The sequence below is a fragment of the Panulirus ornatus genome, chromosome 21 (assembly GCF_036320965.1).
Source record: "Panulirus ornatus isolate Po-2019 chromosome 21, ASM3632096v1, whole genome shotgun sequence".
NCBI lineage: Eukaryota > Metazoa > Arthropoda > Malacostraca > Decapoda > Palinuridae > Panulirus > Panulirus ornatus.
This window is the reverse complement of record NC_092244.1, coordinates 21,859,889-21,885,863: the sequence shown is the minus strand read 5'-3', so window position 1 is coordinate 21,885,863 and position 25,975 is coordinate 21,859,889. Positions and strand designations below refer to the sequence as shown.

The window sequence follows — 25,975 nt, the reverse complement described above, 5'->3', positions numbered from 1 at the left end:
TTGGAAATCATTTAAGAAAAAAAAAAATGTCATGTCGAAGCCCACGGCATCACAGCCAAGGATCGTACCGTCCAGGTAGTTGAAGACGAACACTGCAGGTAGACCCGTGCCGGGCCCACACACCTGGGTACAGAGTCAGGCAGTACAAATAGCGAGGGAGCCCGAAGCCTCTGTAAACAACGAGCCATTTACCACACGACAGACAAGTCTTTCAGCCTCCCAGGAAGGGCGGGTCAGACCGCTCGCAACCCTTTCAGAAACGCGACTCAAGGATAGGCAGACATACAACGCTTTCAGTTTCCTGCATCGCATAACATGCATGCACATCAAAATTCAAACTACGGCCGAGTGGAAAAGTTAAATTGAAAACTGTACTGCCACGCTTGCCGGTCCCAGAAATACACATCTTAGCAGGGTATCAAAGATACTATTAAGTGTACATACCAGCAAAGCAACATGGAAAGAGGAACACCACATACAGAGGTCTATCACAATGGAAATAGATGACATAATTTCTTATGTCTTTAAAAACGACAAAGTATAACAGGAAATGATATCTGACAAACCAGGTGTAACACTAGGAGCCAGGTGTAACACTAGGAGCCAGGTGTAACACTAGGAGCCAGGTGTAACACCAAGAGCCAGATGCAGCACCAGGAGCTAGGTGGAACACCAGGGGCCAGATGTAACACCAAGAGCCAGATTCAACATCAGAAGCCAGGTGGAACACCTGGGGCAAATGTAACACCAAGAGCCAGGTGGTACACCAGGGGCCAGGTGGAACACCAGGGGGGGCAAGTGTAACACTGGAAGCCAGGTGTAACACCAGGGACCAGGAGAAACACCAATGGCCAGGTGTAACACCAGTGGCCATGTGTAACACCAGAGGCCAGGAGTAACACCAGGGTCCAGGTGTAACACCAGGGACCAGGAGAAACACCAATGGCCAGGTGTAACACCAGTGGCCATGTGTAACACCAGAGGCCAGGAGTAACACCAGGGTCCAGGTGTAACACCAGGGACCAAGAGAAACACCAATGGCCAGGTGTAACACCTGAGGCCATGTGTAACACCAGAGGCCAGGAGTAACACCAGGGTCCAGGTGTAAAACCAGGGACCAGGAGAAACACCAATGGCCAGGTGTAACACCAGTGGCCATGTGTAACACCAGAGGCCAGGAGTAACACCAGGGTCCAGGTGTAACACCAGGGACCAGGAGAAATACCAGGGTCCAGGTGTAACACCAGTGGCCATGTGTAACACCAGAGGCCATATGTAACACCAGAGGCCAGGAGTAACACCAGGGTCCAGGTGTAACACCAGGGACCAAGAGAAACATCAGGGGCCAGGTGTAACACCAGTGGCCACGTGTAACACCGGGGACCAGGAGAAACACCAGGGTCCAGGTGTAACATCAGTGGCAATGTGTAACACCAGGGGCCAGGAGTAACACCAGGTTCCACGAGTAACACGAGGCCAGGTGTAACACCAGGAGCCAGGTGTGACACCAGGGGTCAGGAGTAACACCTGGGTCCATGAGTAACACCAGGGGCCAAGAGTAACACCTGGGTCCATGAGTAACACCAGGGACCAGGAGTAACACCAGGGGCCAAGAGTAACACCAGGGTCCATGAATAACACCAGGGACCAGGAGTAACACCAGGGTCCATGAGTAACACCAGGGACCAGGAGTAACACCAGGGTCCATGAGTAACAGCAGGGACCAGGAGTAACACCAGGGTCCATGAGTAACACCAGGGGCCAAGAGTAACACCAGAGGCCAAGAGTAACACCAGAGGCCAAGAGTAACACCAGGGTCCATGAGTAACACCAGGGACCAGGAGTAACACCAGGGGCCAAAAGTAACACCAGGGTCCATGAGTAACACCAGGGTCCATGAGTAACACCAGGGACCAGGAGTAACACCAGGGGCCAAGAGTAACACCAGGGTCCATGAGTAACACCAGGGACCAGGAGTAACACCAGGGTCCATGAGTAACACCAGGGACCAGGAGTAACACCAGGGGCCAAAAGTAACACCAGGGTCCATGAGTAACACCAGGGTCCAGGAGTCAACACCAGGGGCCAAGAGCAACAACACCAGGGACCAGGAGTAACACCAGGGTCCATGAGTAACACCAGGGACCAGGAGTAACACCAGGGGGCAAGAGTAACACCAGGGTCCATGAGTAACACCAGGGTCCATGAGTAACACCAGGGACCAGGAGTAGCACCAGGGTCCATGAGTAACACCAGGGGCCAAGTAACACTAGGGTCCAGGTGTAACACCAGGAACCAGGAATAACACTAGGGTCCATGAGTAACACCAGGGACCAAGAGTAACACCAGGGTCCATGAGTAACACCAGGGACCAGGAGTAACACCAGAGGCCAACAGTAACACCAGGGACCAGGTGTAACACTAGGGTCCAGGTGTAACACCAGTGGCCAGGTGAATGCCTGATTATGTCTTCAGGGATCTTCTACCCCTACAGCCCTGGTCTGGACCAGGCTGCTGGGTTGGGTCGTTGATCGACCAAATCGTTGGAAGCCGCAGGAGCCCGCAGGGCCACATAGCCCCCACAGCCTGGCTGGCTGGTCTAGTACACCTTGTAGGCACTTGTTTAGTGCCCTCCAATTTTCTACCTTGCATCACGCTGTGTTTCTGATGACAGTAGGCCAAGAGTTGACGAGTCTTGGGCCTCGCATGTTTATATGGTGTTTTCACCTTATGAGCATATCGCACCTTTGGACACCGGAGGTAGTAATGTACAGAGTCTTCCAAGGCTGTCGTGCCAGAAGGATGTTATTTCCGTATGTAAGTTGGGAGCCATACCTTCTAGGATGCTCCAGGTACAGATAATGATATACCTCTCCCGTCTGCGCTCCAGGGAGTACAGCCTCAGAGATTTCAGCCGTTCCCAGTAATATATTTCTTTCACATCAATATTGAATGTGAAAGGTCTCTGAACACATCTTCTAATCACACAACTTTGCCAGCCTTGTTTGGTGACGTGAAAACACATTGATGCTTAATCTAAAGACCAGGTGTAACACCAGGGACCAGGTGTAAGACCATGGGCTGGGTGTAACACCAGGGACCATATGTAACACCAGGGATCAGGTGTAACGCCAAAGACCAGGTGTAACACCAGGGGTCAGACGTAACACCAAGGACCAGGTGCAACACCAAGGACCAAGTGTAACACCAAGGACCAGATGCAACACCAGGGACCAGGTGTAGCACTAGGGGCCAGGCGTAACACTGGTAAGAATATAGACAAAGAAATAAATGCCACAAGCAGATATATCACTATGAACCAAATACAGTAACAAGATGTATATATAAGAAACAAGAGAAAAACTGGTTATACGGATCCAGAATACAAGTGTACAAACTTGTGTAGGTGGAAAAACAAGTACATTTGTTTAGGTGTGGAGCATTACTCTACTAATAAGAACACAGGTTTACAAGAAAACACGATCAAGACCAAAGATAATGGTGTATGAATTGTTATACTACAATACAAAAAAAATGGACACAGGTGTAAGGACAAAGATACATGCATAAGAAGGACACATGTGAAATCATGGACAGAAGTGTAATGACAAGGACACAGATGCAAAATTATATACCCATGTAAAAAAAACAGCTGCAAGAACAGACATGGGTATCAGTTAATCAGGAAGCACCTGCAAGAAGATGACGACAGGTGTAATAGCAATGTTACACTTTTATGGGATTAAAAATGAAGGTATAAAAACATATTGGGACGCAGGTGCATCATGGACACAGGTGTAAGGCCAAAGACAAATGTCATGATCAAGAGGGAGAGACGTGACATGTGAAATTAAAGATATACATAAATAATGATGAAAAATACACAGGTATAAGAAGATTGGTGTATGAAAAAATACATGTGTAACAACATGGACACAGGTGTAACAAGAAAACACGCAGTTGTACAAGGAGAGACGATGGTGTATGAGCAAGGAAACAGGTACATCATCAGGGACACAGGTGTACAAAACGGGACAAAGGTTTACTAATAAGTACATAGGTGTATCAACAGGAACACAGGCGTATCAACAAAAGCACAGGTGTACTAACAGGGACACAGGTGTATCAACAGGGACAAGCCTATCAACAGGGACACAGGTGTACCAGCAGGGAGACAGGTATACCAACGGAGACAGGTGTACCAACAGAGACACAGGTGTACCAGCAGGGAGAAAGGTGTACTCACTCTCAGCAGTCAGTTTGTTGCCGACGCAAGTAATCTTCAGCTCCAGGCGCCCTCGACGCTCGGTATGGTCACATCCGCACAAGTTGGGCACACTCTCCGTGCACCGCTTGTGCACGTTCATGTTGCATGCTGGGGGAGGAAGGAGACGTGACCGGGTTAGTCAGTAATTTACAACAGGTTATCATCACTTTTATTTCCTTACCAATTTATACGAGCATATATATATATATATATATATATATATATATATATATATATATATATATATATATATATATATATATAAAAAGATCACAATTGAGATAGTGATCAAGTATATTCCTACGGGTAACTGAAACACGATAAGTTCCCAAGTGCACTTTCATGTAATAATCACATCATCAGGGGAGATACAAGGGACTCATAGGAATATATATATATATATATATATATATATATTTTTTTTTTTTTTTTTTTCCAAAAGAAGGAACAGAGGGGGGCCAGGTGAGGATATTCCAAAAAAGGCCCAGTCCTCTGTTCTTAACGCTACCTCGCTAACGCGGGAAATGGCGAATAGTTTAAAAGAAAAGAAAGATATATATATATATATATATATATATATATATATATATATATATATATATATATACTATTTTTCCAGGACACCTTCCTACATGACAAAGGTTTATTTAAGTGCATATGTATTTCAGTGTAGATATGCTACCTTCGTCAACACGTGTTCCTTTCCGTGTGTGAGCAATAACGGTTTACAAACACACGTTTCTGTCGAGTGCGGACGCGTGTCTACACGTGGTGTATACATGAGGGCTAAGAGGCGTGACATCATGTTAAGGGGTCTGTGTGCGTGTGTGTGTCAGAATGTACGGGAGGAAGAAGCTGTGGAAAGAAAATAAAATGTTACTGTTCCTACTTGTCACGTGTGTGTGTGTGTGTGTGTGTGTGTGTGTGTGTGTGTGTGTGTGTGTGTGTGTGGCTGTGAAAGTGTGGGTGAATATAAACTAACAGATTGTGCTTCAGTCATTTTCACAACACAGGTTACACATTATTCACATCTACACATCACAAATCAAGATACTCCTGATCGAGGCACAATTATCCGAGCTCAGATCATGACCAAAAACCCCAGTAAATCACATTGGAAAAGGAGCAGAGAAAATACGGAGGAAAATGAAAATAAAACATTCACAAAATTTACCTGCTATCAAATGATACGAAAGACAGACTCGTCAAAAAAAAGCGATAAGGAAATAAGAAATTAGACAAATTATATATAGTATATAATTACCAGAGTGGAAAATGAAGGCTATTATAAATATCCCAGAAAAGTGCAAAGTCTTATGAAGCTGGGAGAGCACCATGCAGCCAGGGTAATATGTCAAAAATATGGTTGCATGAATTAACAAGACCAGAGGACGGCATCATGGCAGCATGGACTGGGGCACAGCATCATGGTAGCATGGCTGGAGGACAGCATCATGGTAGCATGGCCTGGGGGATGGAATCATGGTAACATGGCTGGAGGACAGCATCATGGTAGCATGGGCTGAGGGACAGCATCATGACAGCATGGTTGCAGGACAGCATCATGGTAGCATGGCCCGGGGGATGGAATCATGGTAGCATGGCCTGGAGGACAGCATCATGGTAGCACGGCCTGGAGGACAACGTCATGGTAGCATGGCCTCCCATCCCCCCCCCCCCCCATCCTTCATTTGTTCTCAGCTTATGCCATTCTGCACTGAATCTCTCCTGGTATGTCTTCACACAAGTCTCCTTTCCAAGCTCACTTACTCTCACTACTCTCTTCTCCCAACACTGTCTCCTTTTTTTTTTTTTTTTTTCGAAAACATCTATAAATCTTCACCTTTGCCTCCACAATATAGTGATCAGACATCCCACAAACTGCCCCTCTCAGCACATTTACATCCAAAAGTCTCTCTTTGACACGCCTGTCAATTAATACGTAATGTAATAATGCCCGCTGACCATCTCTCCTACTCAAATACGTATTCTTATGTATATCTCTCTTTTTAAACCAGGTATTCCCAATCACCATTCATAACACTGAATAACCGATGCGCACCAATTATACCCTCAACTGCCACATTACTTACTTTCGTATTTAAGTCACCCATCACTAATACCCGGTCTCGTGCACTAAAACTGCTGACACATCCATTCAGCTGTTCCTAAGACTTGCCTCTCGTGATCTTCTCATGACCAGGTTCATAAGCACAAATAATCACACATCTCTCGCCATCCACTTTCAGTCTTACCCACATCAATCTAAAATTTACCTCCTTACACTCTACCACACACTCCCACAACTCCTGCTTCAGAAGTAGTGCCACTCCTTCCTTAGCTCTTGTCCTCTCACCAACCCCTGACTTGACTCCCAAGGAATTTCGAAACCATTCTTCCCCTTTACCCTTGAACTTCGTTTCACTCAGAGCCAGAATATCAAGGTTTTTCTCAACCATACCACTTATCTCTCCTTTCTTCTCATGTTGGTTACATCCACACACATTCAGGCACCCCAATCTGAACCTGCACTTATACTTACACTACATCAGATGGTTCGCAGTTGACCCATACATAAATCACAGTGGGCTGGTGTCGGGGGTAGATGCGGAATGAGATGGTGTTGGGGTGGGGGTTAAGGTAGAGCAGAGTGGGCTTGTATTGGGGTGCAGTGAGATGGAGTGAGTTCGTGTCCAGGGCAGTGAGGCAGAGTTGTTTGGTGCTGTGGGAACTTAGGCAGAGTGGGCTTGTAGGTGGGCAGGAGAGTCCAGGGGAAGATGGGCAAGAGAGTAAGGGGTAGGTGGGTAGGAGAGTCCTGGGTCATATGGGCAAGAGTCACATGGAATCACGAAGGAAAGATGTTGGTGACAGTGAGTAACACTCGTAGTGTGGGTGAGGAGCAAGACAGTGATGCCACGGTCAGATAATACCCCTCCTCTGGGATATTGACTCCACATCTTTAACCTCTCTTCCTCCTCCTCCTCCTCCTCTTCTTACTCCTCGAGCGCCTCTTTCCCTGTGGGATAATCACCCTCTCTGTAAAACTGCCAATTCTTTTCTTCTATTTGTAACTTTTTTTGCTCTCCTGTTTCCACCCGGCTCGTCATGTGTCAGGGGTTATCTTCTCCCAGGGGAGGCTCCGCTTTCTTCCCTTTTGTCAATTACCCTAATGTCTCCTCCTCTTCCCTCCTACCTCTCCACCCCTCCCCTCCCCAACCCCTCCTACCGCCATACGACCATTCATCTGCCGCTCTTCTGATCTCAGCGAGAACACTGGCGGAGGACGTTGATTGCGGAAGGTGTGTGTGAATACCTCGCAACGAGAGACCTACCAGCTGCCTGGCCACCTGGGGGTAGGGGGGGGGGGGAGGGTGGGTGAGAGAGATCCTGTCGCGGGAGGGTCATGGTACTCGGTCACGGGGGATTCTGTCATGAGGCGACAGTCAGAGGATACAGTCTGTCACGAGGACCAAATATGGTGGAAGAGTTATGGAAGACTGGCGGGGGAACAGGGGAGTGCAAAAAATCTGAGAAAAGTCTGAGGGAAGCAAACATTCTGATAAAAGTCACCACACTGTACAAACCTGATTCTAAACTGTGATAAAAAGTCTTTATCGATAAAGCTTACGGCCCCGGCCGGCCACTCGTATCTAACGTAAGTGCCAGTGTAGCAGTAAGGGTATCAGCTTCTTCACGCACGCAGGTGCGACCTCTGATAATGACAATACGACCTTCAGTATGATACAATGGTCTTCCACTTGACCCTCAGGTCAAAGACCAGGCCATTATACCCTAGGGTTGTTCCGTCATGCACAAGGGTCGTTCCGCCGACGTTAACTGTCTAAGATGTTGGACTCTGCGACCTCCACTAAACAATGACAACACACAACTCGAACATCCACCTCAACACCTACCCTCCACCTGCACTACATCCACCTCAACACCTACCCTCCACCTGCACAACATCCACCTCAACACCTACCCTCCACCTGCACAACATCCACCTCAACACCTACCCTCCACCTGCACAACATCCACCTCAACATCTACTCTCCACCTGCACAACATCCACCTCAACACCTACCCTCCACCTACACAACATCTACCCTCCACCTGCACAACATCCACCTCAACACCTAACCTCTACCTGCACAACATCCACCTCAACACCTAACCTCTACCTGCACAACTTCCACCTCAACATCTACCCTACATCTGCACAACATCCACCTTAACATCTACCCTTCACCTGCACAACAACCAACTCAACATCTACCCTCCATTTGCACAACATCCACCTCAACACCTAACCTCTACCTACACAACATCCACCTCATCATCTACCCTCCATCTGCACAACATCCACCTTAACATCTACCCTTCACCTGCACAACATCCAACTCAACATCTACCCTCCACCTGCACAACATCCACCTCAACATCTACCCTCCACCTGAACCACTTGTCAACAAACATATAGCCAACACTGGGAATATAGGTGGACGAAGACATAGAACGTGTCCCATGTGGGTCATGGAAGGTGAAGTTATTATGTTGTATCTCGTCTAGAGAGACACACACCAAAACACATCATAAACAACTTGAGAACTCCACACTTCCTGCACAGATGAATCTCTCTCAGAGGTTTTAAATACGAATTAAGAAACGACAAAGAGCGACTTTAAAAATAGTTGCGAACATAAGCACGAACATGCTGAGTCTCCATCATCCAAACTGCATGTGTTCCGTATGTGACCCCAATGAACAAACCGTTTACAATGCTCAAGCATTAAAATTCTCAAAGTTTGAGTCATGCTACGAGACCACAGGCACCGATGTTTAATCCAACACCGAGCATATAAGCCACCACACTTAGGCACACACAACAAATCCAATTATCAACCAGACATGATTTAATAATCATTTTCTGGTCCGCAGACGACAAGAGAGTGTCTAGTCCAAACACTATATGAAAACCTGCTCAGTTCACGGGTAAGATGGGTCATACCGGCTTCTTCCAGTCAACAGGATCATACCCGACCTACAACCTTGGTAATGACGTGCAAACATCAATTCAGCTCTAGCACAGTCGCTGGGTCCTTACCCTCATACTCTCGTCTGTAATGTAATTACTCGTCCTTACTGTCTAATCATCCGTATATCAAGTTCATTTGTACAGCTCTCAGGTGAAGGGTCGTCATTATCCTCATCCTTTCTCAGTACAACCAGCCTGGCTGGGGTGAGGTAAAGGTGCTGTGTGCGGGTCCACATGTAACAGCCGCTCAAAAAACTGTTATCATTCATGAACACAACTTTAGCAATATCAAAGGTCATCCTTTTTGAGAAAATAAATTCGTCATTCGAAATTCTTAACGTATGTGGACTATAAATAACCTTGCCCGAGACGTGGATGAGAGGCGTGCATGGGACAAAGGGCACTTGAGCCATCGATGTGGTGCTACGAAGTCGACATGCTTTCTTTGGTCTCCACCAAGGCACATAAAGCGATCGGGAAGCACCGTGGAAAGGTCGATGAGGCTTAGCTGTGGATCGGAGTCTGTTGGTTTCGATGCATTATTCATGACAGATAGGGAGTAGATGCAAGCAAATGCGGCTCTTGTTCCTAACATTAAATCGCTAACCCCGAAAACGGCTGAAAAGGTTTTACACGAAAGAATTGCCCAACCCACCCACATACACATGTATATATATAAACGCCCATACACACACACATATACATACCTATACATTTCAACGTATACATATATACAAACACCGACTTACAAATATATACACATGTACATATTCATACTTGCTGCCTTCATCCATTCCTGACGCCACCCCGTCAAACGAAACGACACACCCTCCTCCCCCCGCGTGCGCGCGAGGTAGCGCTAGGAAAAGACAACAAAAGCCTCATTCATTCACACTCAGTCAGTCTATGCACTGAAACCACAGCTCCCTTTCCACACCCAGGCTCCACAAAACTTTCCATGGTTTACCCTAGACGCTTCACATGCCCTAGTTCAATCCACTGACAGCAAGTCCACCCCGGTATACCACATCGTTCCAATTCCCTCTTCCTTGCACGCCTTTCACCCTCCTGTATGTTCAGGCCTTGATCGCTCAGAATCTTTTCACTCCACCCTTCCACCTCCAATATGGTCTACCACTTCTTCTCGTTCCCTCCACCTCTGACACATATATACTCTTGGTCAATCTTTCCTCCCTCATTCTCTCCATGTGACCAAACCATTTCAATACATCCTCTTCTGCTCTCTCAACCACACTCTTTTTATTTCCACACATCTCTCTTACCCTTTCATTACTTACTCGATCAAGCCATCTCACACCACACATTGTCCTCAAACATCTCATTTCCAACACATCCACCCTCCTCCGCACAACCCTATCTATCGCCCATGCCTCAACCATATAACATTGTTGGAACCACTATTCCTTCAAACATGCCCATTTTTGCTTTCCGAGATAACGTTATCGACTTCCACACATTCTTCAACGCCCCCAGAACCTTCGCCCCCTCCCCCACTCTGTGACTCACTTCCGCTTCCATGGTTCCATCCGCTGCCAAATCCACTCCCAGATATCTAAAACACTTCACTTCCTCATCTGAAACACTTCACTTTCTCCAGTTTATCTCCAATCAAACTTACCTCCCAATTAACTTGTCCCTCAACCCTATTGAACCTAATAACCTTGCTCTTATTCACATTTACACTCAGCTTTCTTCTTCCACACACTTTACCAAACTGTCACCAACTGCAATTTCTGACCAGCGCTGTATCATCAGCGAACAACAACTGACTCACTTCCCAATCCCTCTCATCCACAAGTGACTGCATACTTGCCCCTCTCTCCAAAGCTCTTGCATTCACCTCCCTAACAACCCATCCATAAACAAATTAAACAACCATGGAGACATCACGCACCCCTGCCGAAAACCGACATTCACAGGGAACCAATCACTTTCCTCTCTTCTTACTCGTACACAAGCCTTATATCCTCGATAAAACTTTTCACTGCTTCTAGCAACCTACTTCCCACATCATATACTCTTAATACATTTCACAGAGCATCTCTATCAACTTTATCATATGCCTTCTCCAGATCCATAAATGCTACATACAAATCCATTTGCTTTTCTAAGTATTTCTCACATACATTCTTCAAAGCAAACACCTGATCCACACATCCTCAACCACTTTTGAATCCACACTGCTCCTCCCCAATCTGATGCTCTGTACATGCTTTGACCCTCTCAATCAATACCCTCCCACATAATTTCCCAGGAATACTCAACAAACTTATACCTCTGTAATCTGAACACTCACTCTTATCCCCTTTGCCTTTGTACTATGGCACTATACATGAAGTCCGCAAATCCTCAGGCAGTTCACCATGAACCATACATACATTAAACATCCTCACCAACCAGTCAATAACACAGCAATACCATCCAAACCCGCCGTCTTGCCGGCTTTCATCTTCCGCAAAGATTTCACTACCTCTTCTCTCTTTACTAAATCATTCTCCCCGACCCTCTCATTTCGCACACCACCTCGACCAAAACACCACTATATCATCAAACACATTCAACAAGCCTTCAAATTCAAAATACTCATTCACCACTACATGTTATTACCTCCCCATATGCCTCTTTCACCGATGTTCCTATTTCTTCTCTTGTCTTACGCATATATATATATATATATATATATATATATATATATATATATATATATATATATATATATATATTTTTTTTTTTTTTTTTTTTTTTTGCCGCTGTCTCCCGCGTTTGCGAGGTAGCGCAAGGAAACAGACGAAAGAAATTGCCCAACCCACCCCCATACACATGTATATACATACGTCCACACACGCAAATATACATACCTACACAGCTTTCCATGGTTTACCCCAGACGCTTCACATGCCTTGATTCAATCCACTGACAGCACGTCAACCCCGGTATACCACATCGCTCCAATTCACTCTATTCCTTGCCCTCCTTCACCCTCCTGCATGTTCAGGCCCCGATCACACAAAATCTTTTCACTCCATCTTTCCACCTCCAATTTGGTCTCCCTCTTCTCCTCGTTCCCTCCACCTCCGACACATATATTCTCTTGGTCAATCTTTCCTCACTCATTCTCTCCATGTGCCCGAACCATTTCAAAACACCCTCTTCTGCTCTCTCAACCACGCTCTTTTTATTTCCACACATCTCTCTTACCCTTACGTTACTTACTCGATCAAACCACCTCACACCACATATTGTCCTCAAACATCTCATTTCCAGCACATCCATCCTCCTGCGCACAACTCTATCCATACCCCACGCCTCGCAACCATACAACATTGTTGGAACCACTATTCCTTCAAACATACCCATTTTTGCTTTCCGAGATAATGTTCTCGACTTCCACACATTCTTCAAGGCTCCCAGAATTTTCGCCCCCTCACCCACCCTATGATCCACTTCCGCTTCCATGGTTCCATCCGCTGCCAGATCCACTCCCAGATATCTAAAACACTTCACTTCCTCCAGTTTTTCTCCATTCAAACTCACCTCCCAATTGAATTGACCCTCAACCCTACTGTACCTAATAACCTTGCTCTTATTCACATTTACTCTTAACGTTCTTCTTTCACACACTTTACCAAACTCAGTCACCAGCTTCTGCAGTTTCTCACATGAATCAGCCAACAGCGCTGTATCATCAGCGAACAACAACTGACTCACTTCCCAAGCTCTCTCATCCCCAACAGACTTCATACTTGCCCCTCTTTCCAAGACTCTTGCATTCACCTCCCTAACAACCCCATCCATAAACAAATTAAACAACCATGGAGACATCACACACCCCTGCCGCAAACCTACATTCACTGAGAACCAATCACTTTCCTCTCTTCCTACACGTACACATGCCTTACATCCTCGATAAAAACTTTTCACTGCTTCTAACAACTTGCCTCCCACACCATATATTCTTAATACCTTCCACAGAGCATCTCTATCAACTCTATCATATGCCTTCTCCAGATCCATAAATGCTACATACAAATCCATTTGCTTTTCTAAGTATTTCTCACATACATTCTTCAAAGCAAACACCTGATCCACACATCCTCTACCACTTCTGAAACCACACTGCTCTTCCCCAATCTGATGCTCTGTACATGCCTTCACCCTCTCAATCAATATCCTCCCATATAATTTACCAGGAATACTCAACAAACTTATACCTCTGTAATTTGAGCACTCACTCTTATCCCCTTTGCCTTTGTACAATGGCACTATGCACGCATTCCGCCAATCCTCAGGCACCTCACCATGAGTCATACATACATTAAATAACCTTACCAACCAGTCAACAATACAGTCACCCCCTTTTTTAATAAATTCCACTGCAATACCATCCAAACCTGCTGCCTTGCCGGCTTTCATCTTCCGCAAAGCTTTTACTACCTCTTCTCTGTTTACCAAATCATCTTCCCTAACCCTCTCACTTTGCACACCACCTCGACCAAAACACCCTATATCTGCCACTCTATCATCAAACACATTCAACAAACCTTCAAAATACTCACTCCATCTCCTTCTCACATCACCACTACTTGTTATCACCTCCCCATTTGCGCCCTTCACTGAAGTTCCCATTTGCTCCCTTGTCTTACGCACTTTATTTACCTCCTTCCAGAACATCTTTTTATTCTCCCTAAAATTTAATGATACTCTCTCACCCCAACTCTCATTTGCCCTTTTTTTCACCTCTTGCACCATATATATATATGGTAACGCCAACAACAAAAAAAATGCCCTCATTCGCTTACATGCTATGTGAAATTCAGCGAACCACAGCTCTTTCTCCACAACTAGGCCCCAAAGGCCTTTCCGTGGTTTTCCCTGATCACTCCATATACCCTGGTTTAATTCAATGACAACACGTCGCTCCCTGTATACCACATCAATCAAATTCACCTTAACCCGAGCACGCCTTACACCCTCTTACATGTTCAGGCACCGAGAACTAAAGCAAAATTTCACTCTATCCTCGTCTCCAATTCGGTCTCCCTTTGTCCCCTCCACCTCTGATATATTCTGTCTTATCCTCTCTTCACTATCCATACGTGCAAACCATTTCAAGACACCCTCCTCAGCTGTCTCATATTACCAAAAATTTCTATCCTATCATTTCTTACGCGATCAGCCCTCCTCACACCACTTATTGTCCTCGTTCACTTAATTTCGAACAAATTCACCCTAATCTGTACATTCCCATCTTGAGCCACACCCCTCGTATACATACCAAACAGTCGGGACTACTATACTTTCAACTATGCCCATCTTCGCCCTCCCATATAGTGGCCTATCTTTCCACACATTCCTTAATGCTCCCAGAATCTTCGGTCCTTCACTTGCTCTAAGTATTCTCCATTCAGACTCATACCATAGCCCAACTAACCTGTCTACCTCCAGTGATAACCCAAGTAAACATGCATTTATCCACGTTTACTCTAAACTTACTCCTTTCACAAACTTTCTATTCTAAGAAACTGATTTCTATAGTTTCTCACGCGAAACTGTCACATTCGCAGTGTCGTCAACAAATAAAACTTCTCGCTTCCCAATCCTCTTCCCCTAAGACTGTAGATCTGCTCCCTTCTCCAAGGCCCATGCATTCACCTCCTCACCGCACCATTCACAAACAAATTAATACAGCCATCGTGCACCTCTACTGCAGATTCACCTTTACCTGGATCTACTTATCCTCCTCGCTTCCTATTCTCACAAACGCCTTACTCACTTGATAAAAATTCTTCAATGCTTCTAGCAGCTTTCATCCCGCACCATCTGATAGTAACGCCTGCAGAGTATCACTGTAAATCTTATCATACGCTTTCTTCAAGATCCATAAATGCCACATACAAAACCTTTTATTCCCTTAAGTATTTCCAGATCGCACACATTCTTCCATGCAAACACGTGATCCACACATCCTCTACCACTCCTGAAGCCACACTGTTCCTCCCTAGGCTAAAAAGTTTTGAATGTCACACCTTCTCATTCACTATTTCCCATTTAACTTACCAGGAACACTCAACAAACTTATACATTCGTAATTTTAACATTCAGCTTTGTCCTTCTCACCTTATACAAGGCACTGTACAGAAACTCAATCAATCCCCATGCTCCTCATCATGTGCTTAAAAGTCTGAAAACCCAAACTAACAAAAACGCACACTTCTTTTCATGAGAAATTTACCTGCTATCCCAACCACTCCCACCATCTCTTCTCTATTCACTAAGCCAGTTACCAAGACTCTCTCGCTTTGCATGCCTCTCCTACCCAAACATCCTACATATGCCATCCTATCATCATTCAACACATTCAACAATCCTTCTCCATTACCTCTTCCACTCATCTCTGTCTGTTACCACTTCCTCATTTGTTCTTTTGTTTTTCTCACACCATCGAACTCTTTCCGCAATATCTTCTTATTCTCCAAGTCTCATTTGCTGTCTTTTTCATTCCTTGAGCCTTCTTTTTGACCTCCAGTCGGTTTCTCTTGTATATTTCCAAATCACTCGCACTATTTCCCTACAAGTAACGCCCATATACCTCTCGTTTCTGTTTCACTAGCAACATAATTTCATCTCATCTCATCACTCATTCTCCTTTCACACATGCCCATCTCATATTTCTGCATGTCACACACTTCTCTCGCACATGTCAGCAGTGCTTCCTTAAATAACTCCTATTCCTCATCCACTCCCCTTGCTTCTTTTACTTTTATCTTCTCCCATTCTACACTTAATCTCTCCTAGGATGTCTTCACACAAGTCCCTTTTCCAAGACCATTCAATGTCACCTCCCTCTTCCCATCCATATCATTTTCTTTTCAAAAGCTCTAAAAACCCGCACCCTTGCCTCCAGTGTTCAGACATCCCACTAGCTGCCCCTCTTAAAACATTCGCCTGTGTTACACAAGTCTCTTTTGCACGCCTATAAACTGGAACATAATCCAATAAAGCCCGATGGCCATCTCTCCCACTCACCTACGAATACTACATACGTATGTGCTCTTTAAAGTAGGTATTCCCAGTCAACAGTCCTTTTTCAGCACACAACTCCACAAGCTGTTCACCATTCCTATTCACATGAGTAGGCATCCATGCCCTTCCGCCAATGATATCCTCAAACGCCATACCACCCACACCCGCACTCACATCTCCCATAACTAATACCAGATTTCTCGAAAAAAACTGATACATCCACACAGCATCGCCTCTTTTCCTCTCTTTTACAATACATATGGGATAGCGAAGAGAGGTCTACCGCCATATTCCCTGCGAATCGTAGAAGGCAACTAATGGAGTGGGCGCTGAGAGGTGGTCCCCCCCCCCCCCCTTTCCCCCTTCCTTCTTGTATTTCAATTTCTAAAAGAGGGGACAGAAGGGGGCAAAGCGGCGAGCGCTCACCCTCCTCGAAGGCTCCGACTGAGATATTTGATTATGTGTGGCTGTAACCTATGGTTGAGAAGAAAGGAGAGAGAGGTATTACGTTTGAGGAAAGGAAAATGGATGTTCTAACTCAGTGAAACGAAGCTCAAGGGTTAAGGTGAAGAATGGTTTGGGACTGTCTTAGGACTAAAGTCAAGGGTTGGTGAAAGGACAAGAGCTAAGGCAGGAGTAGCAGTACTGATGAAGCAGGAGTTGTGGGAGAGCAAGAAAATGAAAGGAAGTGAGCTCCAGATCGATGCGGGTGAAAATAAGTAGATTGCGAGAGATGTGTGACAACTAGTGCTTAAGCACCAGATCGTGTGTTAATAGATAATGAGCAGCTGAGTAAGTGCGTCAGTAATTTTGATGCAAGAGACCGGGTATTACCGATGGGTGAGTTACATGAGGCGTAAAATGTGGTCGTTGAAGGTATAACTGGGGTTATTCAGTATCATGATTGGAAATGGTGCGCTGAAAAGGCCTGGTGATTGGACACCTCACTAAAAAAGAGGGACATACACAAGTATATGTATGTGAGTAGGGGGAATGGTCAGCGGGCATTACACATTGACTGATAAGCGTGCAAAAGAAAGGTTTTTAGATATGAATGAGCTGAAAAGGGCCGTTCGTTGGATGTTTGATTATTTCCTTGTGGAGGCGAGAGTGAAGACTTGTACAGGTTTTCGACAAAGAGGAAACACTAAGAGTGAGAGGAGAATGGTGAAAGTAAGTGAGCTTGAAAAAGAGACATGTGAAGAAATATTGCGTGACCCTGAGTGTAGAATGGCAAAAGGTGAGAGTAAACGAAGCTAGGACATTGGGTGAGGAATGGGTATTTAAAGAAGCAGTGTTGGCATGTGCAACAGATGTGTGCGTGGCATGGGCTAGTGGTGTGTGTGTGTGTGTGTATATATATATATATATATATATATATATATATATATATATATATATATATATATATATATATATATATTATTGGAAAGGATCACAATTTTGCGCGTGATCAAGATATTCCTATGAGTCCACGGGGAAAATGAAACACGATAACTTCCCAAGTGCACTTTCGTCTAATAATCACATCAGGTGAGACAAGAGAGAGAAATATAAATCAGTTGATATACATCGAAGAGACAAAGCTAGGACGCCATTTGGTAAACATGCAGTTACCAAATGGCGTCCTAGCTTCGTCTCTTCGATGTATATCAACTGACTTATATTTCTCTCTTGTGTCTCCCCTGATGATGTGATTATTACACGAAAGTGCACTTGGGAACTTATCGTGTTTCATTTTCCCCGTGGACTCATAGGAATACATATATATATATATATATATATATATATATATATATATATATATATATATATATATATATATATATATATATGTTTATTTATTCATTTATCATTCATTTTGCTTTGTCGCTGTCTCCCGCGTTAGCGAGGTAGCGCAAGGAAACAAGCGAAAGAATGGCCCAACCCACCCACATACACATGTATGTACACACACGTCCATACACGCAAATATACATACCTATACGTCTCAACGTATACATATATATACACACACAGACATATACATATATACACATGTACATAATTCATACTGTATGCCTTTATTCATTCCCATCGCCACCTCGCAACACATGAAATAACAACCCCCTCCCCTCGTATGTGTGCGAGGTAGCGCTAGAAAAAGACAACAAAGGCCCCATTCGTTCACACTCAGTCTCTAGCTGTCATGGAATAATGCACCGAAACCACAGCTCCCTTTCCACATCCAGGCCCCACAAAACTTTCCATGGTTTACCCTAGACGCTTCACATGCCCTGGTTCAATCCATTGACAGCACGTCGACCCCGGTATACCACATCGTTCCAATTCACTCTATTCCTTGCACGCCTTTCACCCTCCTGCATGTTCAGGCCCCGATCACTCAAAATCTTTTTCACTGCATTTTTCCACCTCCAATTTCGTCTCCCACTTCTCCTCGTTCCCTCCAACTCTGACACATATTTCTTGGTCAATCTGTCCTCACTCATTCTCTCCATGTGACCAAACATTTTCAAAACACCCTCTTCTGCTCTCTCAACCACACTCTTTTTATTTCCACACATCTCTCTTACCCTATTATTACTTACTCGATCAAACCACCTCACACCACATATTACCCTCAAACATTTCATTTCCAGCACATCCACCCTCCTCCGTACAACTCTATCCATAGCCCACGCCTCGCAACCATATAACATTGTTGGAACCACTATTCCTTCAAACATACCCATTTTTGCTTTCCGAGATAATGTTCTCGACTTCCACACATTCTTCAACGCTCCCAGAACTTTCGCTCCCTCCCCCACCCTATGATTCACTTCCGCTTCCATCCGCTGCCAAATCCACTCCCAGATATCTAAAACACTTCACTTTCTCCAGTTTTTCTCCATTCAAACTTACCTTCCAATTGACTTGACCCTCAACCCTGCTGTACCTAATAACCTTGCTCTTATGCACATTTACTCTCAGCTTTCTTCTTTCACACACTTTACCAAACTCAGTCACCAGCTTCAGCAGTTTCTCACATGAATCAGCCAACAGCGCTGTATCATCAGCAAACAACAACTGACTAACTTCCCAAGCTCTCTAATCCACAACAGACTTCATACTTGCCCCTCTTTCCAAAACTCTTGTATTCACCTCCCTAACAACCCCATCCATAAACAAATTAAACAACCATGGAGACATCACACACCCCTGTCGCAAACCTACATTCACTGAGAACCAATCACTTTCCTCTCTTCCTACATGTACACATGCCTTACATCCTAGATAAAAACTTTTCACTGCTTCTAACAACTTACCTCCCACACCATATATTCTTAATACCTTCCACAGAGCATCTCTATCAACTCTATTATTTACCTTCCAGATCCATAAATGTTACATACAAATCCATTTGTTTTTCCAAGTATTTCTCACATACATTCTTCAAAGCAAACACCTGATCCACACATCCTCTACCACTTCTGAAACCACACTACTCTTCCCCAATCTGATGCTCTGTACATGCCTTCACCCTCTCAATCAATACCCTCCCATATAATTTACCAGGCATACTCAACAAACTTATACCTCTGTAATTTGAGCACTCCCTCTTATCCCCTTTGCCTTTGTACAATGGCACAATGCAAACATTCCGCCAATCCTCAGGCACCTCACCATGAGTCATACATACATTAAATAACCTTACCAACCAGTCAACAATACAGTTACCCACTTTTTTTTAATAAATTCCACTGCAATACCATCCAAACCCGCTGCCTTGCCGGCTTTCATCTTCCGCAAAGCTTATACTACCTCTTCATTTTCCCTAACCCTCTCACTTTGCACACCACTTCGACCAAAAAACCCTCTCTCTGCCACTCTATCATCAAACACATTCAACAAACCTTCAAAATACTCACTCCATCTCCTTCTCACATCACCACTACTTGTTATCACCTCTCCATTTGCCCATATATATATATATATATATATATATATATATATATATATATATATATATATATATATATATATATATATATATATTATTCCTGGGGACAGGGGAGAAAGAATACTTCCCACGTATTCCCTGCATGTCGCAGAAGGCGACTAAAAGGGGAGGGAGCGGGGGGTGCAAATCCTCCTCCCCGTTTTACTTTTTCCAAAAGAAGGAACAGAGAAGATGGGGCCAAGTGAGGATATTCCCTCTAAGGCTCAGTCCTCTGTTCTTAGCGCTACCTCGCTAACGCGGGAAGTGGCGAACATGTACAGAAAAAAAAAGAATATATATATATATATATATATATATATATATATATATATATATATATATATGGTAAACAGAGAAGAGATAGTAAAAGCTCTGCGGAAGATGAAAGTCGGCAAGGCAGCGGGTTTGGATGGTATTGCAGTGGAATTTATTAAAAAAAAAAGGGGTGACTGTATTGTTGACTGGTTGGTAAGGTTATTTAGTGTATGTATGACTTATGGTGAGGTGCCTGAGGACTGGCAGAATGCTTGTATAGTGCCATCGTACAAAGGCAAAGGGGATAAGAGTGAGTGCTCAAATTACAGAGGTATAAGTTTGTTGAGTATTCCCTGGAAATTATATGGGAGGGTATTGATTGAGAGGGTCAAGGCATGTACAGAGCATCAGATTGGGGAGGAGCACTGTGGTTTCAGAAGTGGCAGAGGATGTGTGGATCAGGTGTTTGCTTTAAAAAATGTATGTGAGAAGTACTTAGAAAAGCAAACGGATTTGTATGTAGCATTTATGGATCTGGAGAAGGCATATGATAGAGTTGATAGAGATGCTCTGTGGAAGGTATTAAGAATAATATGGTGTGGGAGGTAAGTTGTTAGAAGTAGTGAAAAGTTTTTATCGAGGATGTAAAGCATGTGTACGTGTATGAAGAGAGAAAAGTGATTGGTTCTCAGTGAATGTTGGTCTGCGGCAGGGGTGTGTGATGTCTCCATGGTTGTTTAATTTGTTTATGGATGGGGTTGTTAGGGAGGTGAATGCAAGAGTTTTGGAAGGAGGGGCAAGTATGCAATCTGTTGTGGATGAGAGAGCTTGGGAGGTGAGTCAGTTATTGTTCGCTGATGATACAGCGCTGGTGGCTGATTCGGGTGGGAAACTGCATAAGCTGGTGACTGAGTTTGGTAAAGTGTGTGAAAGAAGAAAGGTGAGAGTAAATGTGAATAAGAGCAAGTTATTAGGTACAGTAGGGTTGAGGGACAAGTCGATTGGGAGGTAAGTTTGAATGGAGAAAAACTGGAAGAAGTGAAGTGTTTCAGATATCTGGGAGTGGATTTGGCAGCGGATGGAAGCGGAAGTGAATAATAGGGTGGGGGAGGGGGCGAAAGTTCTGGGAACGTTGAAAAATGTGTGGAAGTCGAGAACGTTCTCTTGGAAAGCAAAAATGGGTATGTTTGAAGGAATAGTGGTTCCATCAATGTTATATGGTTGCGAGGCGAGGGCTACATATAGAGTTGTGCGGAGGAGGGTGGATGTGCTGGAAATGAGATGTTTGAGGACAATATGTGGTGTGAGGTGGTTTTTGATCGAGTAAGTAATGAAAGGGTAAGAGAGATATGTGGTAATAAAAAGAGTGTGGTTGAGAGAGCAGGAGAGGGTGTTTTGAAATTATTTGGTCACATGGAGAGAATGAGTGAGGAAAGATTGACAAAGAGGCTATATAGGTCAGAGGTGGAGGGAACGAGGAGAAGTGGGAGACCAAATTGGAGATGGAAAGATGGAGTGAACAAGATTTTGAGTGATTGGGGCCTGAACATGCAGGAGGGTGAAAGGCGTGCAAGGAATAGAGTGAAATGGAACGATGTGGTATACCGGGGTCGACGTGCTGTCAATGAATTGAACCAGGGCATGTGAAGCGTCTGGGGTAAACCATGGAAAGTTCTGTAGGGCCTGGATGTGGAAAGGGAGCTGTGGTTTCCGTGCATTATAACATGACAGCTAGAGACTGATTGTGAAAGAATGGGGCCTTTGTTGTCTTTTCCTAGCACTACCTCGCACACATGAGGGGGGAGGGGGTTGTTATTACATGTGTGGCGAGGTGGCGATGGGAATGAATAAAGGCAGACAGTCTGAATTATGTACACGTGTATATATGTATGTGTCTCTGTGTGTATATACATGTATACGTTGAGATGTACAGATATGTACATTTGCGTGTGTGGACGTGTATGTATATACATGTGTATGTGGGTGGGTTGGGCCATTCTTTCGTCTGTTTCCTTGCGCTACCTCGCTAACGCGGGAGACAGCGACAAAGCAAAATAAATAAATAAAATAAATATCATATAAAGATTTTCAGCAATCGGGGCCTGAACATACAGAAGGGTGAGAGGCGTGCAAGGAACAGAGTGAATTGGAACGATGTGGCATACCGGGGTCAACATGCTGCCAATGGATTGAACCAGGGCATGTGAAGCGTCTGAGGTAAACCATGGAGAGGTCTGTGGGGCCTGGTTGTGGAAAGGAAGCTGTGGTTTTGGTGCATTATACATGACAGCTAGAGACTGAGTGTGAACGAATGTGGTCTTTGTTGTCTTTTCCTGGCGCTACCTCACTGGATGGGGGATGCCATTTCATGTGTGGCGGGGTGACGACAGAAATGGATGAAGGCAGCAAGTATGAATATGTACATGCGTATATATGTACATATCTGTCTGTATGTATGTGTTGAAATGTATATGTATGTATATGTGCTTGTGTGTGCGTTTATGTAAACACATGTGTATGTGTTGGGCCATTTCCTCGCTACCTCGCTGATGGGGAAGAAGGCGATTAATAATGATAATAATAATAATAATAATAATAATATATATATATATATATATATATATATATATATATATATATATATATATATATATATATATATATATATATATATATATAATGGTCTTTCCCACTTTAACGAGTGTTACGTCGGGAACAAATAAACAATGACAACTGCATATATGTATTTCATTCTGTCGTACAGAATATATACAGAAACCTGAGATTAACATTCACAGTCTAGACCTCTAGACTATTTCGTGGTTTCCAGTAATGGTTTTATATGCACTGGTACAGCCCAATGACAGTACGTCTCTCCCAGTACACCATATCGCTCCAGCTCATTCTATCTTAGTAATAACCATCTCCCTCCCTCTCTTAGGGGAGGTAAGTGATGGCGGCGCAGATGCTGTGAAATACTTTTTGCCTCACCAACAAATAGGTTGTTGGCATTCAGTCCACAAGAGGCGCTCCCTCCATCGTTAACATAACTATTTTTCTGATTAAATGTCTTTATCAAAAAAATTCTGAAGTCTTTAAAGTTATGTAAGTGTCCATCACGGCCAGTGTCTGATGTCCCTCACGCCCTGACCTAAATTTCCTCCTCTTACACCTCCCTCCCACTCCTAATACTGTCCTCCTCCTCTCTCTCCCAGTCCTAGTATCATCCTCCTCCTCCTCCCAAGCCTAGTACTATGGCCCTCTTCCCTCCTAGTCCTAGCACTATTCTCCGCTTCCTCCTTCCAACCCTAGTACTGCGCTCCTCCTCCTTCCCAGTCCTAGTACTAACAGTCTCCTATCTTCCAGCTCTACTTTCATCCTCCTCCTCCCTCCTATCCCTAATGCCATGCTCCATCTCCCTCCCAGTCCCAGTATTATGCTACCCTTCCCTCCCAGCCCTAGTATTATGTTCCTCCTTCCACGACCCAGATGTATGCTCCTCCCTCTCTTAATCCAAGAGATATGCTCCTTCTCCCTCCAAACCCTAGTGATCTGACCCTCTTCTCTCTAGTGATATGCTCCTCCTCTCCATACTCTAGTGATGAACTCCTCCCTCCCAATCTTGGTGATATGCTCATCCTCCCTCTCAGCCCTAGTACTATGCTTCTCCTCCCTTCAGCACCATTGCAATGTTCCTCCTCCCTCCAGTCCCAGTTCAATGCTCCTCCTCTTCTCCTCCAGCCATAGTATTATGCTCCCACTCCCTCCCAATCACAGATCAGTGCTCCTTTCTTTCCCCCATCCTCGGTGCTATGCACCTCCTCTCACTCAACCCTAGTGTTATGCTCCTCCTTCCCAGACCTAATGCGATGCTCCCCGACCATCGAATCTAGTGCTATGCTCCTCCTCCCTCCTAAACTCACTGATATGCTCTTTTCCCAAACCCCAGCGTTATGCTTTCCCCATCCCACCCCAGTGCAATGTTCCTCCCTCCCAACCCCAGTTCTATGCTCCTCCCTCCCAACCCCAGTGCTATGCTCCTCCCTTCCAGCCCCAGTACTATGCTCCCCCCTCCCAACCCCAGTACTATGCTTTTCCCTTCCAACCCCAGTGCTATGCTCTTCCCTTCTAACCCCAGCGGCATGATCCTCTCTCCCAACCCCAGTGCTATGCTCTTCCCTCACAACACTAGTGCTATGCTCCTCCCTCCCAACACCAGTGCTGTGCTCCTCCCTCCTAACCCTAGTGCTATGCTCTTCCCTCTCAACCCCGGTGTTGAGTTCTTCCCTCCCAACGGCAATGCTATGCTCCTCCCTCCCACCCAAAGCCAGTGCTATGCTCTTCCCTCCCAACCCCAATGTTATGCTCTTTCCTCCTGACTGCAATGCTATGCTCCTCCCTCCTAACCCCAGTGCTATGTTCTTTCCTCCTAACCCAAGTACTATGCTCCTCCCTCCTAACCCCAGTGCTATGTTCTTTCCTCCTAACCCAAGTACTATGCTCCTCCCTCCTCTATACCCACTAAGAGCGCCACTTTCCAGGGTTTACACTGTCCTGCCTGGAAAGTTCCCTCGAGTCTCATTTGCATCAGAATGGCTCCCTGGCCGGGTATCCTGCACCGCCATCTTTACCACAACACGTTTAATCTAGTTATTTTCCCCCGCGGCTCGCCGTGCACATAACCCCGTCACTAGCACTTCTCTAAGGCTCTCTATACAATTGTTTCTATTCGTGAAGCAGACCAACAGGCGAGCAGTGGAACCCACTACACTAAGTAGCAAGGGGAGGGCACACCATGGAACGACATTAAGTGTACTACACACACTAGGTGCGTCCACTCTTCTGTCCACAGCAGCAGGTACACCATGTGACGCTATCTGGTACACACCAGGTGTTCCTCACCCCCTACCTGGGCACCGAACTCCCCAACAACATGGGACTGGGCCTTACCGAGCTTGGACATGCGGCCGACCTTGGTCTCCTGGTGACACTCAAGCTTTCCAGTACCGTAGTGCACTGGAAAGCTGACCCCTGGTGGCCTCTGTCGCTTGTTACTTGGTAGTAACACTACGGACCTCCAGACACCCTGTAGCACGACGGTTCGACCCTCAAGCACAGTCGTACAACCCTTGGGCATGACTGTCAGACCTTGGACCTGACCACACCTTGGAGCACAACGGTACCGGTGACATCTCCGGTATTGAGGCATTACCGGGGACCCGGCACCTCAGAGTCACGTAATCATACTAAACGGTCGTATCGTCGTGCTCAAGAGAGTAACACCCTGACCTCAAATATAGCATACTGTATTAACTTTACGGACCCGGGAACCTTCCTTCATGTTAATGTATGACTTCCATGACCGCCACCACTACCTCACACACACACACACACA

The 25,975-nt window shown here is 45.0% G+C and overlaps 1 protein-coding gene across 11 annotated transcripts in view; it reads right to left on the bottom strand.

Moving 5' to 3' along the window:
• The window catches only part of LOC139756399 (protein kinase C, brain isozyme-like), a 498,787-nt gene that overhangs the window by 392,278 nt on the left and 80,534 nt on the right, over positions 1-25,975 (bottom strand). For all 11 annotated transcript variants that reach the window (XM_071675823.1, XM_071675824.1, XM_071675819.1 and 8 more), the window contains exon 3: positions 4,247-4,375. In XM_071675823.1, coding sequence (XP_071531924.1) covers positions 4,247-4,375 — 129 coding nt within the window. The remainder of the gene's footprint in view (positions 1-4,246; positions 4,376-25,975) is intronic.